Raw genomic sequence first — 19935 nt, forward strand, 5'->3', positions numbered from 1 at the left:
TCTGTGATGTCACCTCAGCTTTTACAGCGTCAGATTAACAAAGGGATTTTTAATGAACACAGAATGAGGGCTATCGCCAACAGAGGGTTGCTATAGGGATGACAATAAAGTAGACAAACATGGTTTGTGAGGAATATGAACCCAATGTTTTGGAATTGGTAGGCCTATAACGCGTGTTGGGTATTTGGAGCACCATTTTGGAAAATGAGTTCTCCACTCCTAAAGTCAACAGCTACAGAAATTACGTATTTTTGTGTCTAAATGTTTGCCCCAACTACCATATAGCAGCCATTGCATCACTTCCTGGAGATTACACATGACCCAAGATTGTGAAATGTTTACTATCGCCATGGTCGCCACCTGGCCCAGAAGCCCCTGTAAGATCCCATGACCCTCAGTGTGTGTGCATACCGGGTATACTCAGAAGGACATTCTGCCCACAACTTCCTATTCCCACTACCAAACATCCCTTTCCTGTTTTAAAGGTCATGCCAGATTCCCAAACGTTGACCTCCCAAGTCCCTACATTCCGCTTTAAAGGCTTGGTTTGACCCCCATGTTGAATAATGGGATGGCTTCAAGGGCTGAATTCAAGCTGCTCTTAAATCAGAGGTGCCTGAGGATTGTTGTGCTGTGGTCCATCTAAAGCGATCCTTTGACCTCCAAAATAATCAAAACCAGAGTTAGTCATCAGTAGTACAGTCCCTAGAGTGAAGACCCCAGTGTGTTCTCCTGACCACTATGAGGGAAACGTGGGGATTCTTGGGGAAACGCTGCTTTAACGTGTCTCATACACACCCATAATCTCCCTAACACCTATTGAGCAGCCACATGTTCTGATGGTGTTTGAGTTTGTCAGTTGGACGCAGTTGTTTAACCTCAACATAGCATGTAGTGAAGAACATGCTAAAGCTGGCAAGAGTGTTGATGATTGACAGCGAGGAAAAATATATTTTCTAGGACTCAGTGGTTTGCCATCGCAATGGTCTTCATTTATAACAGAAATTGTTAGATTACAAAGCTCACATTGTAAAACACTAAATCAATATAGGCCAAAATACTTAGGGGATACCACCTAAAATATAGGCCAAAATACTTAGGGGATACCTCCTAAAATATAGGCCAAAATACTTAGGGGATACCTCCTAAAATATAGGCCAAAATACTTAGGGGATACCACCTAAAATATAGGCCAAAATACTTAGGGGATACCTCCTAAAATATAGGCCAAAATACTTAGGGGATACCTCCTAAAATATAGGCCAAAATACTTAGGGGATACCACCTAAAATATAGGCCAAAATACTTAGGGGATACCTCCTAAAATATAGGCCAAAATACTTAGGGGATACCTCCTAAAATATAGGCCAAAATACTTAGGGGATACCTCCTAAAATATAGGCCAAAATACTTAGGGGATACCTCCTAAAATATAGGCCAAAATACTTAGGGGATACCTCCTAAAATATAGGCCAAAATACTTAGGGGATACCTCCTAAAATATAGGCCAAAATACTTAGGGGATACCTCCTAAAATATAGGCCAAAATACTTAGGGGATACCTCCTAAAATATAGGCCAAAATACTTAGGGGATACCTCCTAAAATATAGGCCAAAATACTTAGGGGATACCTCCTAAAATATAGGCCAAAATACTTAGGGGATACCTCCTAAAATATAGGCCAAAATACTTAGGGGATACCTCCTAAAATATAGGCCAAAATACTTAGGGGATACCTCCTAAAATATAGGCCAAAATACTTAGGGGATACCTCCTAAAATATAGGCCAAAATACTTAGGGGATACCTCCTAAAATATAGGCCAAAATACTTAGGGGATACCTCCTAAAATATAGGCCAAAATACTTAGGGGATACCTCCTAAAATATAGGCCAAAATACTTAGGGGATACCTCCTAAAATATAGGCCAAAATACTTAGGGGATACCTCCTAAAATATAGGCCAAAATACTTAGGGGATACCTCCTAAAATATAGGCCAAAATACTTAGGGGATACCTCCTAAAATATAGGCCAAAATACTTAGGGGATACCTCCTAAAATATTTGATTTGCATAGGCTGTACTAGCTATTTGAACCATATACACATTCACAAACTGTTAATAAGCTGTTCAATAAATGCATGCAGGAAAGTAGCCTACTCTGTTGTGAAGGACATATACTGCCACAGAGTGGCTATAATATGTAACCACAGGCAAACTTTTCACACAGTAAGCCTGTCTCTGACCAATCAGTTCTTTAGACCGAATTCTAACCTGGAACTGAAATGTGTAAGTAAAATGTTTGGATAAATCTCCCACTGACACCAAGACATGATTAATGCAAGTCAGAATAGTGTGGTGGACAGATCTGAGGATTGGTCTCTGTGTTTATAAGAATGCCTAGATCAGTGTTTCCCAACTCCGGTCCTCCAGTACCCCCAACAGCACAACTTGTTGTTGTAGACCAGGACAAAAACACCTGGTTCAACTTGTCAAGGGCTTGATGATTAGTTGACAAGTAGAATCAGGTGTGCTTGTTCAGGGCCTCAACAACAATCTGTACTGTTGGGAGTACTGGAGTTGGCAAACACTGATCTAGGGCGCGTTCGTACATTCACTCTGGCTATCTACTCAGAATTTCAGAGCACTCTTGTCTGAATTTGCCAAAGCGCAGAATATGAATTTACGAACGCTCAACACCTGTTGAATATGACTGGTGTCAGTAAACATCGGCTAAAAAGCTTAATTCAATTGTTGCCAGCAGCACAGTTACAGTCACCAACGCTCTGGGTAACTTGAGAACAGCCTAACCAGCTTTGCTAGGGTGAGTAAAACGGTCAGAGTGCGGTATTCTCTAATTTATGCCTGGAAGTAGCTAGCGTGCTACTTCCAGTGAGCGCTTGACTGCCGTTGTGTGGTCAGAGCGCTCTCTGATCAACGCTACTCCTCGGCCAGAGCGTCCAGTGTGCGCTCCAAACACTCCGAGAGCGAAACACTCAGAATTTATGAATGGACAATCTGACAACGCTCTGTATTTACGAACGCTCAGAGCGTCTCTGGCACTCCAGAGTGAATTTATGAACGCACACGTAAAGAGTCATAGCCATAAAGATCATACAATTCAAAACATAACGCTATGGTCATAAGCGATGTGTTACCATAGAGACACAGTTAAGATGACTACACACAATGAGTGAGAAAATGAACGCTCAAACCACCTTATGTTTTACTGTAACGGATTTGTATTGCTTTAATGTTTTTTTTTCTCCTCAGGAACAGGTAAGCCATGACAGTATAATGCAAATGAAGAAGACCCCTCTGTACATCCTTAGTAGTACATTCACACACTCATTAAGTCCCGTCTGTACACTGAACTCCTCCACACACCTCAACACAATAATACATTCCATTTCCATTGGTTAACACTGACTGACAGCCGCGGGGTCATGTAGCTTGAAATGTTGAGGACTTAAAAATAAAAAATAAAAACATACCAGCAAATAAAGAATAAATAAGGAGAATAAATAAATCATGTTACTTGTGAGAGGGCCACGGAGGGCCACAGAGGGCCACCGTTTGGACATCGGGGTGACTATAGCTAGACGTAGTAGCTCAAATAAGAGATTTGAAGAATTGTAGACAACATTTTGCCTTCACTGATATTCACATGAAATGATATAAAGTAATTGTTTGCATCTCTGCATCTGTTGTATGGTTGTGGTATTCCATTGGTAAGTGCTTTCTAAACGGGTTAACAATAGTCTCAACTCCATTCAGTTGCAATGGAGAGGACGAGAGAGAGAATAGAGAAGTTCATATATAATGGTGGTGTTAGTGGTATGTGGGTCTGCATATTTACTGGCAACAGAAGGAACATTTATGAATTCATTCGGCTTAGCATCACAATTTCCTTGGAAAAAAGCCAAACATGTAGACACCATAGAGGTTATGTGTTTGAATCTTTGGCAAATCATAATGTCGGTATGATGGGTTGCACATTGTTGTTTACATATTGCATTTAAGGTCGGCTTCTAAATTAAATGTCCTCATGCTTCCCTTATAAAAACCTATTCTTTTTTGTTAAGAACATTTCATATTTTCATAATGTGGTAAATCCATATTCAAGAACTGACCCTAAAACTGGCAACAACATGTTGTTGCCAGGTAACTGATATTATTCGCTGTATTATGGTAGCGTATAAGACAACCTTGAACATTATGTTGGTCTACCACCCAGATGGTTTTGTCCATGCATTTCTCCTGTAAAAATCATATGCTTTCATCCCATACATGCCTAACCTCAATCTCTGAGAACGCGAAGAAGAAGAAACATGACGAGCTAGAACAAACATACATATACTGAGTAATGTACACCATATATATCCAAAAGCCTTTCAAAATCTCCCGACTTTGAAATCATTAGCCAAAATAAGTATTTTTTTCTCAATCCTTAAGGTAATCTTCTTTATGTAGACTGTACAATATATGTATATATGAGATATCATGGAGGAACAAAGCAACAAAAATAAATATTTTTTTTTTAGCTATGTCACCTTTCAATGTAGTATATCTATATACATTTGATATCAATATCATTTTTCCTTAGCTTATGGAAGATGGGTGAGTGGTGTGTGTTTGAGAAGCAGGCATTTACACACAGTGTGACAACCTCTACGTTTGTCTAAAGGTATGTAGATGCGATCTGGTAAGAAGATGAATTCCCTTTTGATTCGAAATTAAAGACGACCTTGCTTGATACAGTGAAACCCTGCTGCAAGTTGGATCAAGAAAATAAAAATATCGCATCTCACCATCGAGTAACTACTTCAACAAAAGGCTGTCTACATGTTCTTTTTTCTTTTTAGGACTCTTTAGTAGAGTCCAAAAATGGTTTATAATATCATGCAGTCTCTAACAAGGCAAACAACCTCTGTTTTCTTGTCTTAGGGTTAAAGTCTTCATAGAACACAGCGTAGAATGGCTGTTTTGGTGATGCTGAACGTAGCTTAGAGGGAGGGGGGTGCAGTTGGACTAAAACATGCAGGACAGTGCCTAGGGCCCAGGGCTCGGACCAGTCCCTGGCGTTTGTTTCCAGTGTGTTGATTAGCAGTGTCTGTGAGCAGCCAACAGGTGAGGATCAGTCTGAGTCAAGCAGGATTGAGTTCAAACGTGGATAATCGGCACCACCGTGTGGACAGGAGGAGTGACAGCAGTAGATTTACCAGCTACCTTTCCACAGGACAGAGTAATCCATCTCCCACATCTGAAATCAATCAGTGCGCTCCAGGATCGACTGGTCAAGTCTGGACCTAACATAAGCAATGTGTTTTATGAGAAGGTTGATCTGCTCTGTGAAGTTGAGCACAGTTTATTTTTCTCGCTGTTGAGCCCTTTACAACATACAACAGGCCTGGGAAATGTCCACTCCAGGGTTCACAAATGACTTTAGTGGACCAAGCTTAAAGATCGAGCTAACATGCAAAATGTCTTCTTAAATATTCTTTAGTAAGAAGCCACTGAGGCAAACTATTTTTCTGAAGACAGAATAAAGTTCAAGAAGAAAGCATTCTTTCTGTTTTTGTCTGTTTCATTTCAATCAACAGTTCCATTGTAAAAAAAATACAACAGAAAACCTACAACGCCTTAAACTGACCATCTAATAATGACATACTTGTTCTGAGTGCTGCCTTTGGTAAATCAATCCGAAAACCTGATAAATGTCCGTGTCTTTTTCTCCCACTGATACTTAGTTTAGCACACAGCTTCTGCACTTGGAGAAGAAACCTTCTTCCTCCACCAGCTCGAGACACATTATCACTGTCACCATTCCAGCCACAACTTCCTCTGGCGCCATCTTGGATTACCTCCAAGTCCTTCAAACATAAAATCTCACAGAATAAAACAAAGAGAACATATCTCAACAAAAAGAACAGAAGAAAATAATGAAACACAATCCAAAATTAAGAAAAGAAAAATGGAAGACCAAAATAATGGCTGCCGGGGGTTCGTTGGTTTCACCGCCTCATGACTTTGGAGACGAAGTTGACGATGGCTGAAGCAGGCTGGTCGGGGTCCAACTCTGCAAACAGGTGGCTGACGTTGTCCGTTGTGCTTCCTTGTTTACGTGCCACGAAACCAAACAGTCTGAAGTTTAAAGAGAAATAAAAGCCTGGTTTGAATATATAGGAGATGGTTCATGATTTGATGTAGTTATTTATAGGCCTATGTGGACCATGGGACTTATTTGTCCCATCTAGTTAATGACCTATTCTATGTATAATAGAGTGATTTGAGTTGTGAGACCTACTTTGCCGTTCCACCTCCTTCCTTGTTCCACCTGTGACAGACGAGATGTGACAAATTAATTTTGGAGGAACAATCAACAAATCTTCCCTATGTAGGCTACATTGGCACTATTTTCACTACTTTAGCACAGCAGAAAGATCTGGTCTCAAACACTTACTTCCTGTCCTGGGGGTCAATGTCACAGTAGGTGACAGTGTTGATTGGGTAGTGCCTTCGGAAGAAGACCCTAGGGCAGGAGAAAACTCAGAGTTAGTGTTGTAAATCTCAGAGTTTGTCACCAAGCTAGCTCAATTCAAGTAAAACAGTTTGACATACTAGTGATGAATCAATGTTTGAATACCGACATGGATCTGACTGTGGGTGTAGGGTGCTCCTGTTTCCATGGTTACTACTCACTTCCTCTGGCTATCCGTGAGGGTGATGCCCTGCGACGACACTTTGAAGTGGACGCTTGTTGCCGTGGGCAACGGGTTGACGGCCACCGTTTCGCTGATTGCTTTGGCGACGGCCTGAGGACCGGTCAGAGACTCCATGTCCACAGAGCTGATGTAAAGAACATTGCATGCTGGGAGAGAACAAAAACAAATGGTGCAAATCAGTCACTGTAGAAAATGAAGCAGTGGAAGAGTTCAACTACCAACAATTAGTGCAAATCATTTGAACATGTTGTGGATAAGTGTTGAGAAACAGATCGAGGCAACAGCTGGCTGTATATTAGTGGCTCCATATCTTTCCTTTCTTCTCCGATCAGAATGCTCACTCCATGCATTTGTCGGTAGGTAGTGCCATGCTATCTCTACCAAAGAGAACAGAACACACGTCCAATCCAGAAGACAATGTTTCAAACCTCACAGCTGCCCTGCATAAGACCTAAAGAACAGCGTTATAGAAACACACTTCACTCGTTTGAGTGACAACCATGACAAGCAAAGATGTGACTAAGGAAGGCATGGTAGTGAGAGGGAAGCTTCTGTGGTGACCATGCAGAGCTGAAATATCAGATCGGGGTGTGTGGGGACAAGGGGGTTAATAATGCCAAAATAGAACCCAAAAACACAGTGCAGTATTTACCATGGGCCTCCTCTGGGACTTGTTGCTGTGCTACTGCAATATAACAGGGTATCCGAGCATGAGAGGAGAAACAAAACCACTGTAGTACATGAAAACTATGTATTTGCGTAACTGCATAGTAATTACATAGGTACTACAGTAGTAAAAGTAAAACAGAATTTGGCCGATTATTATTCGATTGTTGTTATATGTATCTACTGTTGTAATAGAAGGCTCGGAATGGATTGATGATCAACTGAAAGAGAATGGGCTGAATAATGCAGGGTGCAGTTTGTCCTCACCTGCTCCTTGTTTCACCAGCTCGGCCACTGTGTCAGTGGGAGTGTCCAGCTCCAGGGCCTCCTCATTGGGATCTTTGCTGGGGATCATCAGCTTGCAGGGCAGGGCCAGAGGAGTCATCGAGTGTTGGTACACCAGGGCAGACAGACATCCTGCACACACACATGATTAGCAAGTGTACTTACTTGCTGGAGGGCTAATGAACGAGTTCTCTGTTGAATATGCATGTTTGGAACTCACCAAAGTAGGGTTCGTTGGGACAGCCCTTCAGACGAACGCCTTTAGGGCTCGTCTCAATCAGGAAGTGCCTCACCAACTCGCTCGTGATGTCACCAACTGCCAAAAAACAAAACAGTAAACACATCCTTTAATCAAAGGTCTCTGATCGAAGGTCCATTGTTGCACTTTCACTCCTAAAGATTAAGGTTGGGATTCGGGTTCGGGTGCTCTGATCCTAGACCTGCGACTAAGATTAAAGATCTACTGTACCTTTCTTGTTGGCCTGGGCGGTGGGAGGTGGGCAGGCCACCTTCATGGCCAGGCCGTAGGCCCCTCTGAAGGAGTGACTGTCCCTGATGACGAAGGCCCCTGGCTCCCTGTCTCTCAGCAGACTGATGGCCTGCTCTCTGGAGATGTCTGGCTTGTACCAGAACTTAGACGTGTCCTGGACAAACTTCACGTTCAGCCTGATGTCTGGACTCTGGTCTGTAGAAGTAGTGACAATGGTCAAAGCAATGAAATAGGGATGATTCTGAGACTTTCGTCCATCAAAATAAGCACTGATTGACTGTACAGTTTCTGCTGTGCATGATTGAGTATGACCGCTCACTTGGCTAGATCTGAATAGATTGAATAGTTATAAAGAACATGGCAGAGACTAGGGCTAGATGCTATTTAGGATTGGACCTCCTCTCTCACCGTAGATGGAGAATTTGGAGAGGTCGGGTAGGGTGTGAGAGGTGGACACACTGGGCGTGCTGCCTCCACTGGGTAAGGTGGGTATGGTGGTCTTCCCATCCAGAGTCCCATACGACAGCCCCACATTGGACCTCTCTCCACTGGGCATCCGCCTCTTCTCTGGAAGCATCGGCTGGGGCGACACTGGGAAGGAGGGCGTGGGTGGTGCCCCCTGTCTGTCATCGGGCGTAGTGTGGCCACTGGCCATCGGGTGGCGCCCCATCATAGGGCTAGGAGGGACGGTGGCGGTTCTGGAGCCTCTTGAGGGGATCACAGGGCTGCCAGGGACTTGCACCCTGTTTCCATTGAGCGGTGTGGGGTGACGAGCCAGACCCGGGCTGGCCTGGTTGGCCAGGCGGCGCTGGAGGGCGGGGCTTGGTGGGGTGTTGGTGGCCACCGTGCGGTGGAGTGTGTTGGGGCTTCCGGGGACGGTGTGGAGGGGGCCCACGACGCTGACCTGGGATCCCTCAGGGGAGTGGGGGCCGTAGGACGGAACGGGGTTGTGCTGGGCACTCTCCAAGGGGTGGGAGGGGAAGCCGGAGTCAGCCTGGAGCCGAATGGTGGAAGTCATCCTCATGCTGCAGAGAGAGAGAAACACTGAGCTGTAACCAAGGACTATCTTTATTCCTCTTCTTTCAAGAGTTTCCCCTGGGTTATCCAAACTCTGTGCCCCAGGAACAGTACAGTACTCACCCGTCTGGGCTGTGGATGGGACTACTGGAAGATATAGGATCATTTAGGGGGTGTCCAGCATAACCACAGCCGTCTGTAGTGAAAACACACACACATATATTATTATTACACTGTTATTGTCAGGATAAACAGGGAGTGAAAGGGATGCTGTTATGAGGGGACCGACAGAAACCTGGCGAGGTCATTCCCAAAAACAGTACAAAAAGAAAAGAAACATCCTGAGGGAGACTCAAAGTGGGATTAACACAGATGCAAAGTTGAGAGGTGGAGGCATTAAACAGGCCCACTCAACAGGCTAACAACCAAGTATAGATTTGATACCTAACCTACTGTAACCTTACCTCACACCTTAACAAATTCCTTACTTTAACCTGAACTTTTTCTTCACGTTTCAGAAACTTCTGGGCTGGCCAAAATAATTGGGATGCATTGGGCAGCCAATGAAATTCGAGAAGAGGCAGGACTTAACCACTGATAGCTAATCAAAACAGAATGTTTGCGGTTGCAGCCTGTATAGTGGGACTGTGTTATTCCTCTAGAAGCAAACAACAGAAGGTAGAGCAAAACCGAGACGCCATAACAAGATCCTCCTGTCAAAACGAGGGGTTTTCAAACATGGCTGAACACAAAGGATTATGGGTACTCTGTGTGACGGGGATGAGAGGTTGGTGCCACATGTTGCCATAGAAACATCCTTACCTTGCTCCTCATCGCTTACAGAATCACAGTCTGACAGAACAGAAAGAATAAGTAGAAGAAGAAAACAGTCGGTGATTGAGGGAGAGGTGAGAAAAAGAGGAGGAGGAAACCGTTGAAAGAGAAGCAAGAGACCAAAGTTTGCAGGTGTGTAGAAGCAATTGGGGGACTAAGAAAACCTAGATGGGAAAAGGTTGCGTGTGTGTGTGTTCTGACCTGATCCACTATGGATTGTTTGTGTGTGTGTGTGTGTGTGTTTGTGTGTGTATGTCTGTGTGTGTGTGTGTTTGTGTTTGTGTGTGTATGTCTGTGTGTGTGTGTGTGTTCTGACCTGATCCACCATGGAGAATGTTTGCTGGGTGGTGGGGCTTCAGTCCTAAAGCAGAGAGAGGAGTTTTGGCCAAGCCTGGAGGAGAACGGGCTAGAGAGAGCGAGAGAAACAGAGAGAGAAACAGAGTGAGAGAGCGAGAGAAACAGAGTGAGAGAGCGAGAGAAACAGAGTGAGAGAGAGAGCGAGAGAAACAGAGCGAGAGAGAGAGCGAGAAACCGAGCGAGAGAAACAGAGAGAGAGAGAAAAACAGAGTGAGAGAAACAGAGAGAGAGAGAAAAACAGAGAGAGAGAGAGAGAGAGAGAGAGAGAGAAAAAGAGGGCGAGAGCGAGAAAGAGAGATAGAAAGTGCAAGAGGGAGAAAGAAAGAGAGAGCAAGAAAGAGATAGATAATGAGAGAAAGAGAGAGACCAAACCGAACTGTAAGTGTTTAGCCTACAGAAGATCTGAGCTGATTCATACAGAATACATAGTGTCAGATCCAAACAACCAACAAACTACAACAACAGGACAACCAGGATGGTGAATGGAGACACAGTACAATGTGCCCTGGCCATGCAAGAGTTGGGACATGGCATGCAGAGAGCAAACCAACACAGAACACTTCACTGAGGGACTGGTGACACGGAGAGGGAACCAATGGCATCCTGAACAGTACATCTAGTAACTACATAGTAGTACTGTATATCCAAGGAGACAGACACAATGACTACATGCCAGGATTCGGGTCCAATCAATTTTTTTTATTCAGTCAATTCATGAAGTGAATTGAAATGCCATCAGTTTTCCTGTGGTGGAAAAGAGTTTGGCAGGGTTGGCATGGTGGACTGGACACAGTAATCTGAAGATTCCATCAGTTTTCCAGTGGTGGAAAAGAGTTTGGCAGGGTTGGCGTGGTGGACTGGACACAGTAATCTGAAGATTCCATCAGTTTTCCAGTGGTGGAAAAGAGTATGGCAGGGTTGGCGTGGTGGACTGGACACAGTAATCTGAAGATTCCATCAGTTTTCCAGTGGTGGAAAAGAGTATGGCAGGGTTGGCGTGGTGGACTGGACACAGTAATCTGAAGATTCCATGCATCCTCCAGTTACCAAAGAATCCCACATCAATTCTTTGTCTGTCTGTTTCAAAGATAGTGCCTCCAGAGAGGGCAGGCAGGGGCCAGAGCAGGGGTAGTGGGGCAGGGTAAAGGGGGTAGATGGAGGGGGGTATCTGGGGGCTCAAAGCGGGTCCTTACTGCAACTACAGTGTGGCGGTGACCACTGCAGGAATAGGGAGCCCTAACCCTGGTTGGTCCCAAATAAGTCCAAAGGCAGTCTGTCTATTGAATTGATCATGTGTCAAGCAATAAGATAAATACAGATAGATACAGTATTTATCTCTATGGTATCAAGAAGCAATCTACTGTCTAACCTGACATGATTTATAGGTCATAGGTTAAGTGTTGAAACTACAATACATTATTATATTCTATCTATTCCTGTGTGGCTCAGTTGGTAGAGCATGTAACTTGCCAGGGTTGTGGGTTTGACTCCCACAGAGGAACAGTATGAAAAAGTTAAAAGATGTATGCATTCACTACTGTAAGTCGCTCTGGATAAGTGTGCCTGCTAAATGATTCAAATGTCATTTTTCATTTTTATTCCCAGTCTCTCTCATAATGTCTTTCACAGAGGGAATTAGTATTAGTTTACCATTGAATCATCTCTACAAGAGAAAGAAAGGTGTTATTGAATTCATTTAGGAAACCCACCACCACCGATTAGTCCCAATCAAAACACCAACAACTGAACATTACAGTAACAGCAGTGACTTTCTCTGGCCCTGTCCAAATAATGTCAGAACGCATCGTTCCTCCCTTATAAGAAGGCAGTAAAGAAGGATGCATCTTAAAAGCATTGGAACTGGGCCCCCTTCTACAACCACTTATTGTGCATCACTTTAGGCTTCAACTGCAAGTATGAAAGATACTACATACTTAACGTTTATTGCAGTCGCATAATTATGATTGACGAACTGTGGCAATGGAGTAAGGTCTACTGGCGCCCTCTGTCTGCAGAGAGGTGAACTTACACATGTTGAAGTAAGGGGTCTGAGGTGAGACAGGGAAGGCAGGTGTCAGGGGGTGGGCCTCACCACCACTGCTGAACATAGGACTGACAGCAGCCCGACCGTCAGCATCATCATCCCCATACGCCTCGCGGTAGCTGTGCATGGGGCCCTGGAAGGAGGGGACACAGCACACACCCAACACCCACACACACACACAACACACGACATAACACACACCCACCCACAGACACAGAAGGAGCCAGAAAATACACACGGACAAGGACAATACACACATAGAGGTAATGCAAACAGGCACAGACAGAAAATAACACACGGACACACACACCAACACAAAGTCCACATAGACACACACACACACACACACACACACACACACACACACACACACACACACACACACACACACACACACACACACACACACACACACACACACACACAACAGACATGGTTACTCTCACAGTGAAACAATGATCTATTCAATGAACGGAAGACCATTTTAAGCTGATAAAGACTAGAGAGAGAGAGCTTGCTGCCTGTGGCTGGACAGGGGTATGTACTCTACCTCTCTGGGTCTTCCTCCAGGGTTGTGGATGTGGAAGTCTGACGAGTGGACAGGGGAGCGCACCGGCGCCCCCGTGTGGGCTGGAGGGTCCTCGTTGCCACTCTGGTAGTGCCCCTCGCTAGTGGTCCGACGGCGGACGGTCTCCTGAGCCTCCTCCGGCGTCATCCCACGGGAACGCATCCCTGGAACGCCAACAACAGCGTCAGGAATTCCCAAAGGCTTTCCTTCAGTTTCAGGAATGTATTTAGGAAGAACGATAACTTTAGGGGGGGGATCTAAAATATGGACACTGTATATTCCAGGTTTCATACATCATTCCAAACTTAAAATAAGTGATTTGCTTATTTTAAGAAGAATGTTGTCACAAGAGAGAGAGGGAGCAAGTGAGAGAGAGAGAGACAGAGAGAGAGGGAGCAAGTGAGAGAGAGAGGAAGCAAATGAGAGAGAGAGAGAGGGAGAGCAAGTGAGAGAGAGAGAGAGACAGAGAGAGCAAGTGAGAGAGAGAGAGAGTGAGAGAGAGAGGGGGGTGCAAGTGAGAGAGAGAGCGAGTGAGAGATAGAGAGAGAGAGGGAGCAAGTGAGAGGGAGAGAGAGAGAGCAAGTGAGAGAGAGAGAGGGAGAGCAAGTGAGAGAGAGAGCGAGTGAGAGATAGAGAGAGCAAGTGAGAGAGAGCAAGTGAGAGAGAGAGGGAGCAAGTGAGAGGGAGAGAGAGAGCAAGTGAGAGAGAGAGAGAGGGGGAGCAAGTGAGAGAGAGAGCGAGTGAGAGATAGAGAGAGCAAGTGAGAGAGAGAGCACAAGTGAGAGAGAGAGAGAGAGCGAGCAAGTGAGAGAGAGCGAGGAAGTGAGAGAGAGTGAGAGAGAGTGAGAGAGAGAGAGAGAGAGCGAGAGAGAGAGAGAGAGAGAGAGAGAGAGAGAGAGAGAGAGAACAAACCAGAGAAAGAATAAGAGCGATGGAGGTCAGATTGTGGCGTAGTGGAAATGCTTTCGTTGATGCCCTGAATACGAGCGTTGTACTCTGCTCACAGTGGGGGTGGTGGATAGGAGGCAGAGGAGGAGGTGGAGGAGGAAGAGAAGGAGGAGGAAGGAGGTGCAGGGGCAGATGCAATGGCGTGAAGGGTGGTCCCACAGAGCAGAGGAATGGATGGACAGAACAAGAGACAGAAACAGAAAAAGACAGAGAGAAAAAATGAATAAAGGAAAATGAACATTTTATTCTGTGAAGTCATTAAGAAACAGAAGAAAGATGGAAGTTAAAATGAGAGATGACAGAAATTAGAGCAGGGATAGAACCAAAATGTGCATTTTCTGGAATCCCCCAGAAACGGATTGAGAAACACTGCTTCACCTCACATTAGTGTTATGACATGTTTCCTGTTCTGTGTGGACCGCGGGAAGACTAGCTGCTGCTTTCACAACAGCTAATGGGGATCCTGATAAAATACCAAACACCAAGTCAACATCTGCGGTAGAAAGACAATGGCAACTACCAAATAAGCCCACTTGGTGGCATCTGTGAGAACCATACCATACGCTTCCATACGTGGCGGGACATGAATGTGGAAAATGCATGGTAGCTGAGAACTCAACCAGCATGTCTATTCTTACCACCTTAAATCTCATCTCCATGGTGTCCAGCTCTCCCCTCACTGTAGGACACAGCTCAGAGCTCACCGTAGGTTTTCAGACTATATCTGTCCTGCACAACTAAGAGTTTCTATCTAGCTAGCTCAATGATATGATGATTCCACCTATTACCAAGGTCAGACAAAGCTGGGGACATGAAACAGTAGCTTCTATTTCCAACATAGAATTAGATATATTAGAGTACATGTAAACAGTAGCTTCTATTTCCAATATAGAATTAGATATATTAGAGTACATGTAAACAGTAGCTTCTATTTCCAACATAGAATTAGATATATTAGAGTACATGTAAACAGTAGCTTCTATTTCCAATATAGAATTAGATATATTAGAGTACATGTAAACAGTAGCTTCTATTTCCAACATAGAATTAGATATATTAGAGTACATGTAAACAGTGCACATCACTGAATAAGCCAGTGGTGATAGAAGGCCGTTGATATACTGCATTTGACTGTGACTGTGCTTCTTACAGTTCACAGCAAGTTCCGGAACAAAGCGTTCATTGTGACTCTGCAGCGGTGCCTGTAAGGATGACAGTCAAGACACGGTGCTTTGCAACTGTCCCTGCTAACGAATGTTTGCTAACAGTTATAATTATGATGCAATAGAGGCAGGTAGCCTAGTGGTTAGAGCGGTGGGCCAGTAACCGGAAGGTTGCTGAATCGAATCCCTGAGCTGACAAGGTAAAAATCTGTCATTCTGCCCCTGAACAAGGCAGTTAACCCACTGTTCCCCGGTCTTGAAGATGTGGATGTGGATTAAGACAGGCCCCCACCTCTCTGATTCAGAGGGGTTGGGTTAAATGCGGAAGAAACATTTCAGTTGTACAACTTTCCTAATGCATTATACTACTTGTCATAAGCACATATGACATCATTATAATGTCTTTTTGCTTTTATGTTTTGTGACAGCGAATACCTCTGCTTTTGAAAATGACATAATGGAACATGAAATATGAAAATGACAAAAAATTGTGAAACTAAACAGGGATATTCAATCTAATCCTCAATCCGGTAGTGACTTACCAGCGATGCGTTGAGCCACCAGGCCCTCCAGGTTGAGGTTCTCTTCCTCAGGTTCTGGCTCCTTGAGAAGGGGGGAAGAGTTGGGGAGGGGGGAGGAGGAGGTGCTGTAGCCATGATAGGGAGACCCTCCCTTGCGGTCTGGGGAGTGGGACACCACCGTCCCACCTGGGTACGAGTTCAGGGGCTTCATCTGGAGCTGTCCGAAGATGGGGGAGGAGTCAGAGGGGTAGAGGGGGGAACCAGGCCCCTGGGCTGGGTGCATGTGGTAGGGCTCGGGGAGGTGTATGGGAGTGGTGTTTGTATGGGGCTGGTACGAGGCGGACCTCGGGGGGGCATACGACAGGGGAGACTCAGCCACAGGACTCTGGATGGGCGACGTTGAAACCCGGCCAGCCGTCGACCTCAGAGGCTGTCCGAAGGCATTGTAGTTAATGTTATAGCCATGGATGGCTGAGTCTGCCTGGTAGGACGGCCTGGCCAGAGATTGGGAGAAGGGGATCTGGGCTGGCCCTCCTACTCTGTTCTCACCAGAGGGGGCGCTGTAGGACTTGGGAACCTGTCCTTTGTGTGGGTCCAGATCCAGCATCAGCATGTCGAGGGCTTCGATAGACTGCTCTATGTCGTGCTGAGAGGCGGTGGGGGGGAAGTGGGGCAGACTGTGGGTGCTCTGTAAGGGAGGACCGAAGGGGTCGTCTGGCAGACTGTATTGGTGCCATGCATTCAGCCCCCTCTGGACTGCCTCCCTGCTACTGGTGCTCCTCTCAGGGGCCCTGGGCAGCTTGGGGCCTCCAGGCTCGGGGGTCCCGAAGGACTGGGAACGCTGCATACTCCCGTTCTGGTAACTGTTAGGAGAGTACTCCTCCTCCTGGGGCGAACTGGAGTCCATGATCCGCTCCTGTGCCGACGTAGAAGTCCGTACCCGGTGCACCGGCATCTCCCGTAGCTTCTCTAGGTATGGCCCGTTGTTCTGCCTGTTGATGGGTATCTGTGATTGGTAGTACAGCTCTGCGGGCGTGGCCTGGCCCTCCAATGACGAGAGTGTTCCCAGACTGTCCACGCTGTTACCCTCCTGACTGATGTGCAGCTCCTCGTCCAAGATGTCCGTCTCGCGCTCTTCGGCGGAGGGGGCTGCAATGAGCCGGGTATGCCCGCTGACGTGCACCTGGGCTGGGACAAGGTGGCGTACTCCCCCCCCGGGGCTGGTGGAGGTAGCCAGGTAGGCCTGGCGGTGGAGCATGGGGGCCTCAAGGCCACTCAGAAGCTGGTCCAACTCTCTCTTCTCCTGGGGACTCAGAGGGGGATGACTGGGCGTGTTGTGGTTCTGGTTGGTGTTCACCGCTCCATGCAGCAACAGACTGTGGTCATCGGTGCGATCGGTTTTGACGGATGCTGTCGAGTTCCCAGAGTCGCTGCTGACCGAGAGGGCGTGGTCGACTGCGGGCAGGGAGGCGTGGCCCACTACCGGGAGGGTGCGGTCAGAACTTGGGAGGGTGTGGTTAGGGTGTTGGGGGGTGTGGTCTGCGTTGGTTAGGGGGTGGTCGAGGACGGGAAGGCCGTTGATTGTGACCACTCCATCGAGGGACTCTTTCTTTGTGACTCGGGCATACAGGCTGCCGTCGAGGGGGCCTTGGGTGTGAACAACGTCTGAAAGAGAGAAGAAGAATACATGCTATTAAAAGGTGCACAAACAAAGAGGCGAAACAAACACATTTCTGATTTTGAAAACTCCTCACAAATGACCCAACATCACAGTGACTTTCACACCACAGGGACTTGTGCCTGACTCCTAACTGTTTCCTGAGACTGGACCACGACAGCTAGTCCCCCATGGAAAAGAGAATTCACTCCATCCTCCAAGGAGACACAACTTAATGGAAGCTTAAGTCAACACAGCATATTTTTTTATCTAATACAGTAGTGTTGAGTGCATATATGTATCGTATATGTATAATATATGTATCGTTTAGCTCAAGGTACTAAACGATATCATAACCTCCATCGATAAAAGACAGTACTGTGCAGCCGTCTTCATCGACCTGGCCAAGGCTTTCGACTCTGTCAATCACCATATTCTTATCGGCAGACTCAGTAGCCTCGGTTTTTCTAATGACTGCCTGCCTGGTTCACCAACTACTTTGCAGACAGAGTTCAGTGTGTCAAATCGGAGGGCATGTTGTCCGGTCCTCTGGCAGTCTCTATGGGGGTGCCACAGGGTTCAATTCTCGGGCCGACTCTTTTCTCTGTGTATATCAATGATGTTGCTCTTGCAATCGCTCTTGGCGATTCCCTGATCCACCTCTACGCAGACGACACCATTCTGTATACTTCTGGCCCTTCCTTGGACACTGTGCTATCTAACCTCCAAACGAGCTTCAATGCCATACAACACTCTTTCCGTGGCCTCCAACAGCTCTTAAACGCTAGTAAAACCAAATGCATGCTTTTCAACCGTTCGCTGCCTGCACCTGCACGCCCAACTAGCATCACCACCCTGGATGGTTCCGACCTAGAAAATGTGGACATCTATAAGTACCTAGGTGTCTGGCTAGACTGTAAACTCTCCTTCAAACATCTCCAATCTAAAATCAAATCTAGAGTCGGCTTTCTATTCCGCAACAAAGCCTCCTTCACTCACGCCGCCAAACTTACCCTAGTAAAACTGACTATCCTACCGATCCTCGACTTCGGCGATGTCACCTACAAAATACCTTCCAATACTCTACTCAGCAAACTGAATGCAGTTTATCACAGTGCCATCCATTTTGTTACTAAAGCACCTTATACCACCCACCACTGCGACCTGTATGCTCTAGTCGGCTGGCCCTCGCTACATATTCGTCGCCAGACCCACTGGCTCCAGGTCATCTACAAGTCCATGCTAGGTAAAGCTCCGCCTTATCTCAGTTCACTGGTCACGATGGCAACACCCACCCGTAGCACGCGCTCCAGCAGGTGTATCTCACTGATCATCCCTAAAGCCAACACCTCATTTGGCCGCCTTTCCTTCCAGTTCTCTGCTGCCTGTGACTGGAACGAATTGCAAAAATCGCTGAAGTTGGAGACTTTTATCTCCCTCACCAACTTTAAACATCTGCTATCTGAGCAGCTAACTGATCACTGCAGCTGTACATAGTCCATCGGTAAATAGCCCACCCATTTTATCTACCTCATCCCCATCCTGTTTTTATTTATTTACTTTTCTGCTCTTTTGCACACCAGTATCTCTACCTGCACATGACCATCTGATCATAGATGGAATAATTGTAATTATTCGCCTACCTCCTCATGCCTTTTGCACACAATGTATATAGACTCTTTAAAAAAAAGAATTATACTGTGTTATTGACTTGTTTATTGTTTTCTCCATGTGGTGTAACTCTGTGTTGTTGTCTGTTCACACTGCTATGCTTTATCTTGGCCAGGTCGCAGTTGTAAATGAGAACGTGTTCTCAACTAGCCTACCTGCTTAAATAAAGGTGTTCTCAACTAGCCTACCTGCTTAAATAAAGGTGTTCTCAACTAGCCTACCTGCTTAAATAAAGGTGTTCTCAACTAGCCTACCTGCTTAAATAAAGGTGTTCTCAACTAGCCTACCTGCTTAAATAAAGGTGTTCTCAACTAGCCTACCTGCTTAAATAAAGGTGTTCTCAACTAGCCTACCTGCTTAAATAAAGGTGTTCTCAACTAGCCTACCTGCTTAAATAAAGGTGTTCTCAACTAGCCTACCTGCTTAAATAAAGGTGTTCTCAACTAGCCTACCTGGTTAAATAAAGGTGTTCTCAACTAGCCTACCTGGTTAAATAAAGGTGTTCTCAACTAGCCTACCTGCTTAAATAAAGGTGTTCTCAACTAGCCTACCTGCTTAAATAAAGGTGTTCTCAACTAGCCTACCTGGTTAAATAAAGGTGTTCTCAACTAGCCTACCTGGTTAAATAAAGGTGTTCTCAACTAGCCTACCTGCTTAAATAAAGGTGTTCTCAACTAGCCTACCTGCTTAAATAAAGGTGTTCTCAACTAGCCTACCTGCTTAAATAAAGGTGTTCTCAACTAGCCTACCTGCTTAAATAAAGGTGTTCTCAACTAGCCTACCTGGTTAAATAAAGGTGTTCTCAACTAGCCTACCTGGTTAAATAAAGGTGTTCTCAACTAGCCTACCTGGTTAAATAAAGGTGTTCTCAACTAGCCTACCTGGTTAAATAAAGGTGTTCTCAACTAGCCTACCTGGTTAAATAAAGGTGTTCTCAACTAGCCTACCTGGTTAAATAAAGGTGTTCTCAACCAGCCTACCTGGTTAAA

The 19935-nt window shown here is 45.6% G+C and overlaps 1 protein-coding gene across 7 annotated transcripts in view; it reads right to left on the reverse strand.

The window, feature by feature from the left end:
- Positions 1-3222: 3222 nt before the first annotated feature.
- The window catches only part of LOC109882777 (tensin), a 196801-nt gene continuing 180088 nt past the window's right edge, over positions 3223-19935 (reverse strand). For 3 of the 7 annotated variants that reach the window (XM_031792837.1, XM_031792834.1, XM_031792835.1), the window contains 14 exons: positions 15640-17283; positions 12969-13150; positions 12404-12551; positions 10334-10423; positions 10006-10035; positions 9307-9379; positions 8575-9191; positions 8146-8361; positions 7897-7992; positions 7659-7808; positions 6703-6871; positions 6464-6532; positions 6308-6337; positions 3223-6144 (listed from right to left, as the gene is read on the reverse strand). In XM_031792837.1, the coding sequence (XP_031648697.1) occupies positions 6015-6144; positions 6308-6337; positions 6464-6532; positions 6703-6871; positions 7659-7808; positions 7897-7992; positions 8146-8361; positions 8575-9191; positions 9307-9379; positions 10006-10035; positions 10334-10423; positions 12404-12551; positions 12969-13150; positions 15640-17283 (3644 nt within the window). In that variant the 3' untranslated portion in view covers positions 3223-6014. Of the gene's footprint in view, positions 6145-6307; positions 6338-6463; positions 6533-6702; positions 6872-7377; positions 7411-7658; positions 7809-7896; positions 7993-8145; positions 8362-8574; positions 9192-9306; positions 9380-10005; positions 10036-10333; positions 10424-12403; positions 12552-12968; positions 13151-13898; positions 13983-15639; positions 17284-19935 lie in introns of all 7 variants that reach the window. The other 4 variants (XM_031792831.1, XM_031792832.1, XM_031792833.1 and 1 more) reach the window with 3 other exon arrangements.

Source organism: Oncorhynchus kisutch, linkage group LG16 (genome assembly GCF_002021735.2).
Source record: "Oncorhynchus kisutch isolate 150728-3 linkage group LG16, Okis_V2, whole genome shotgun sequence".
NCBI classification, from domain to species: Eukaryota; Metazoa; Chordata; class Actinopteri; order Salmoniformes; family Salmonidae; genus Oncorhynchus; species Oncorhynchus kisutch.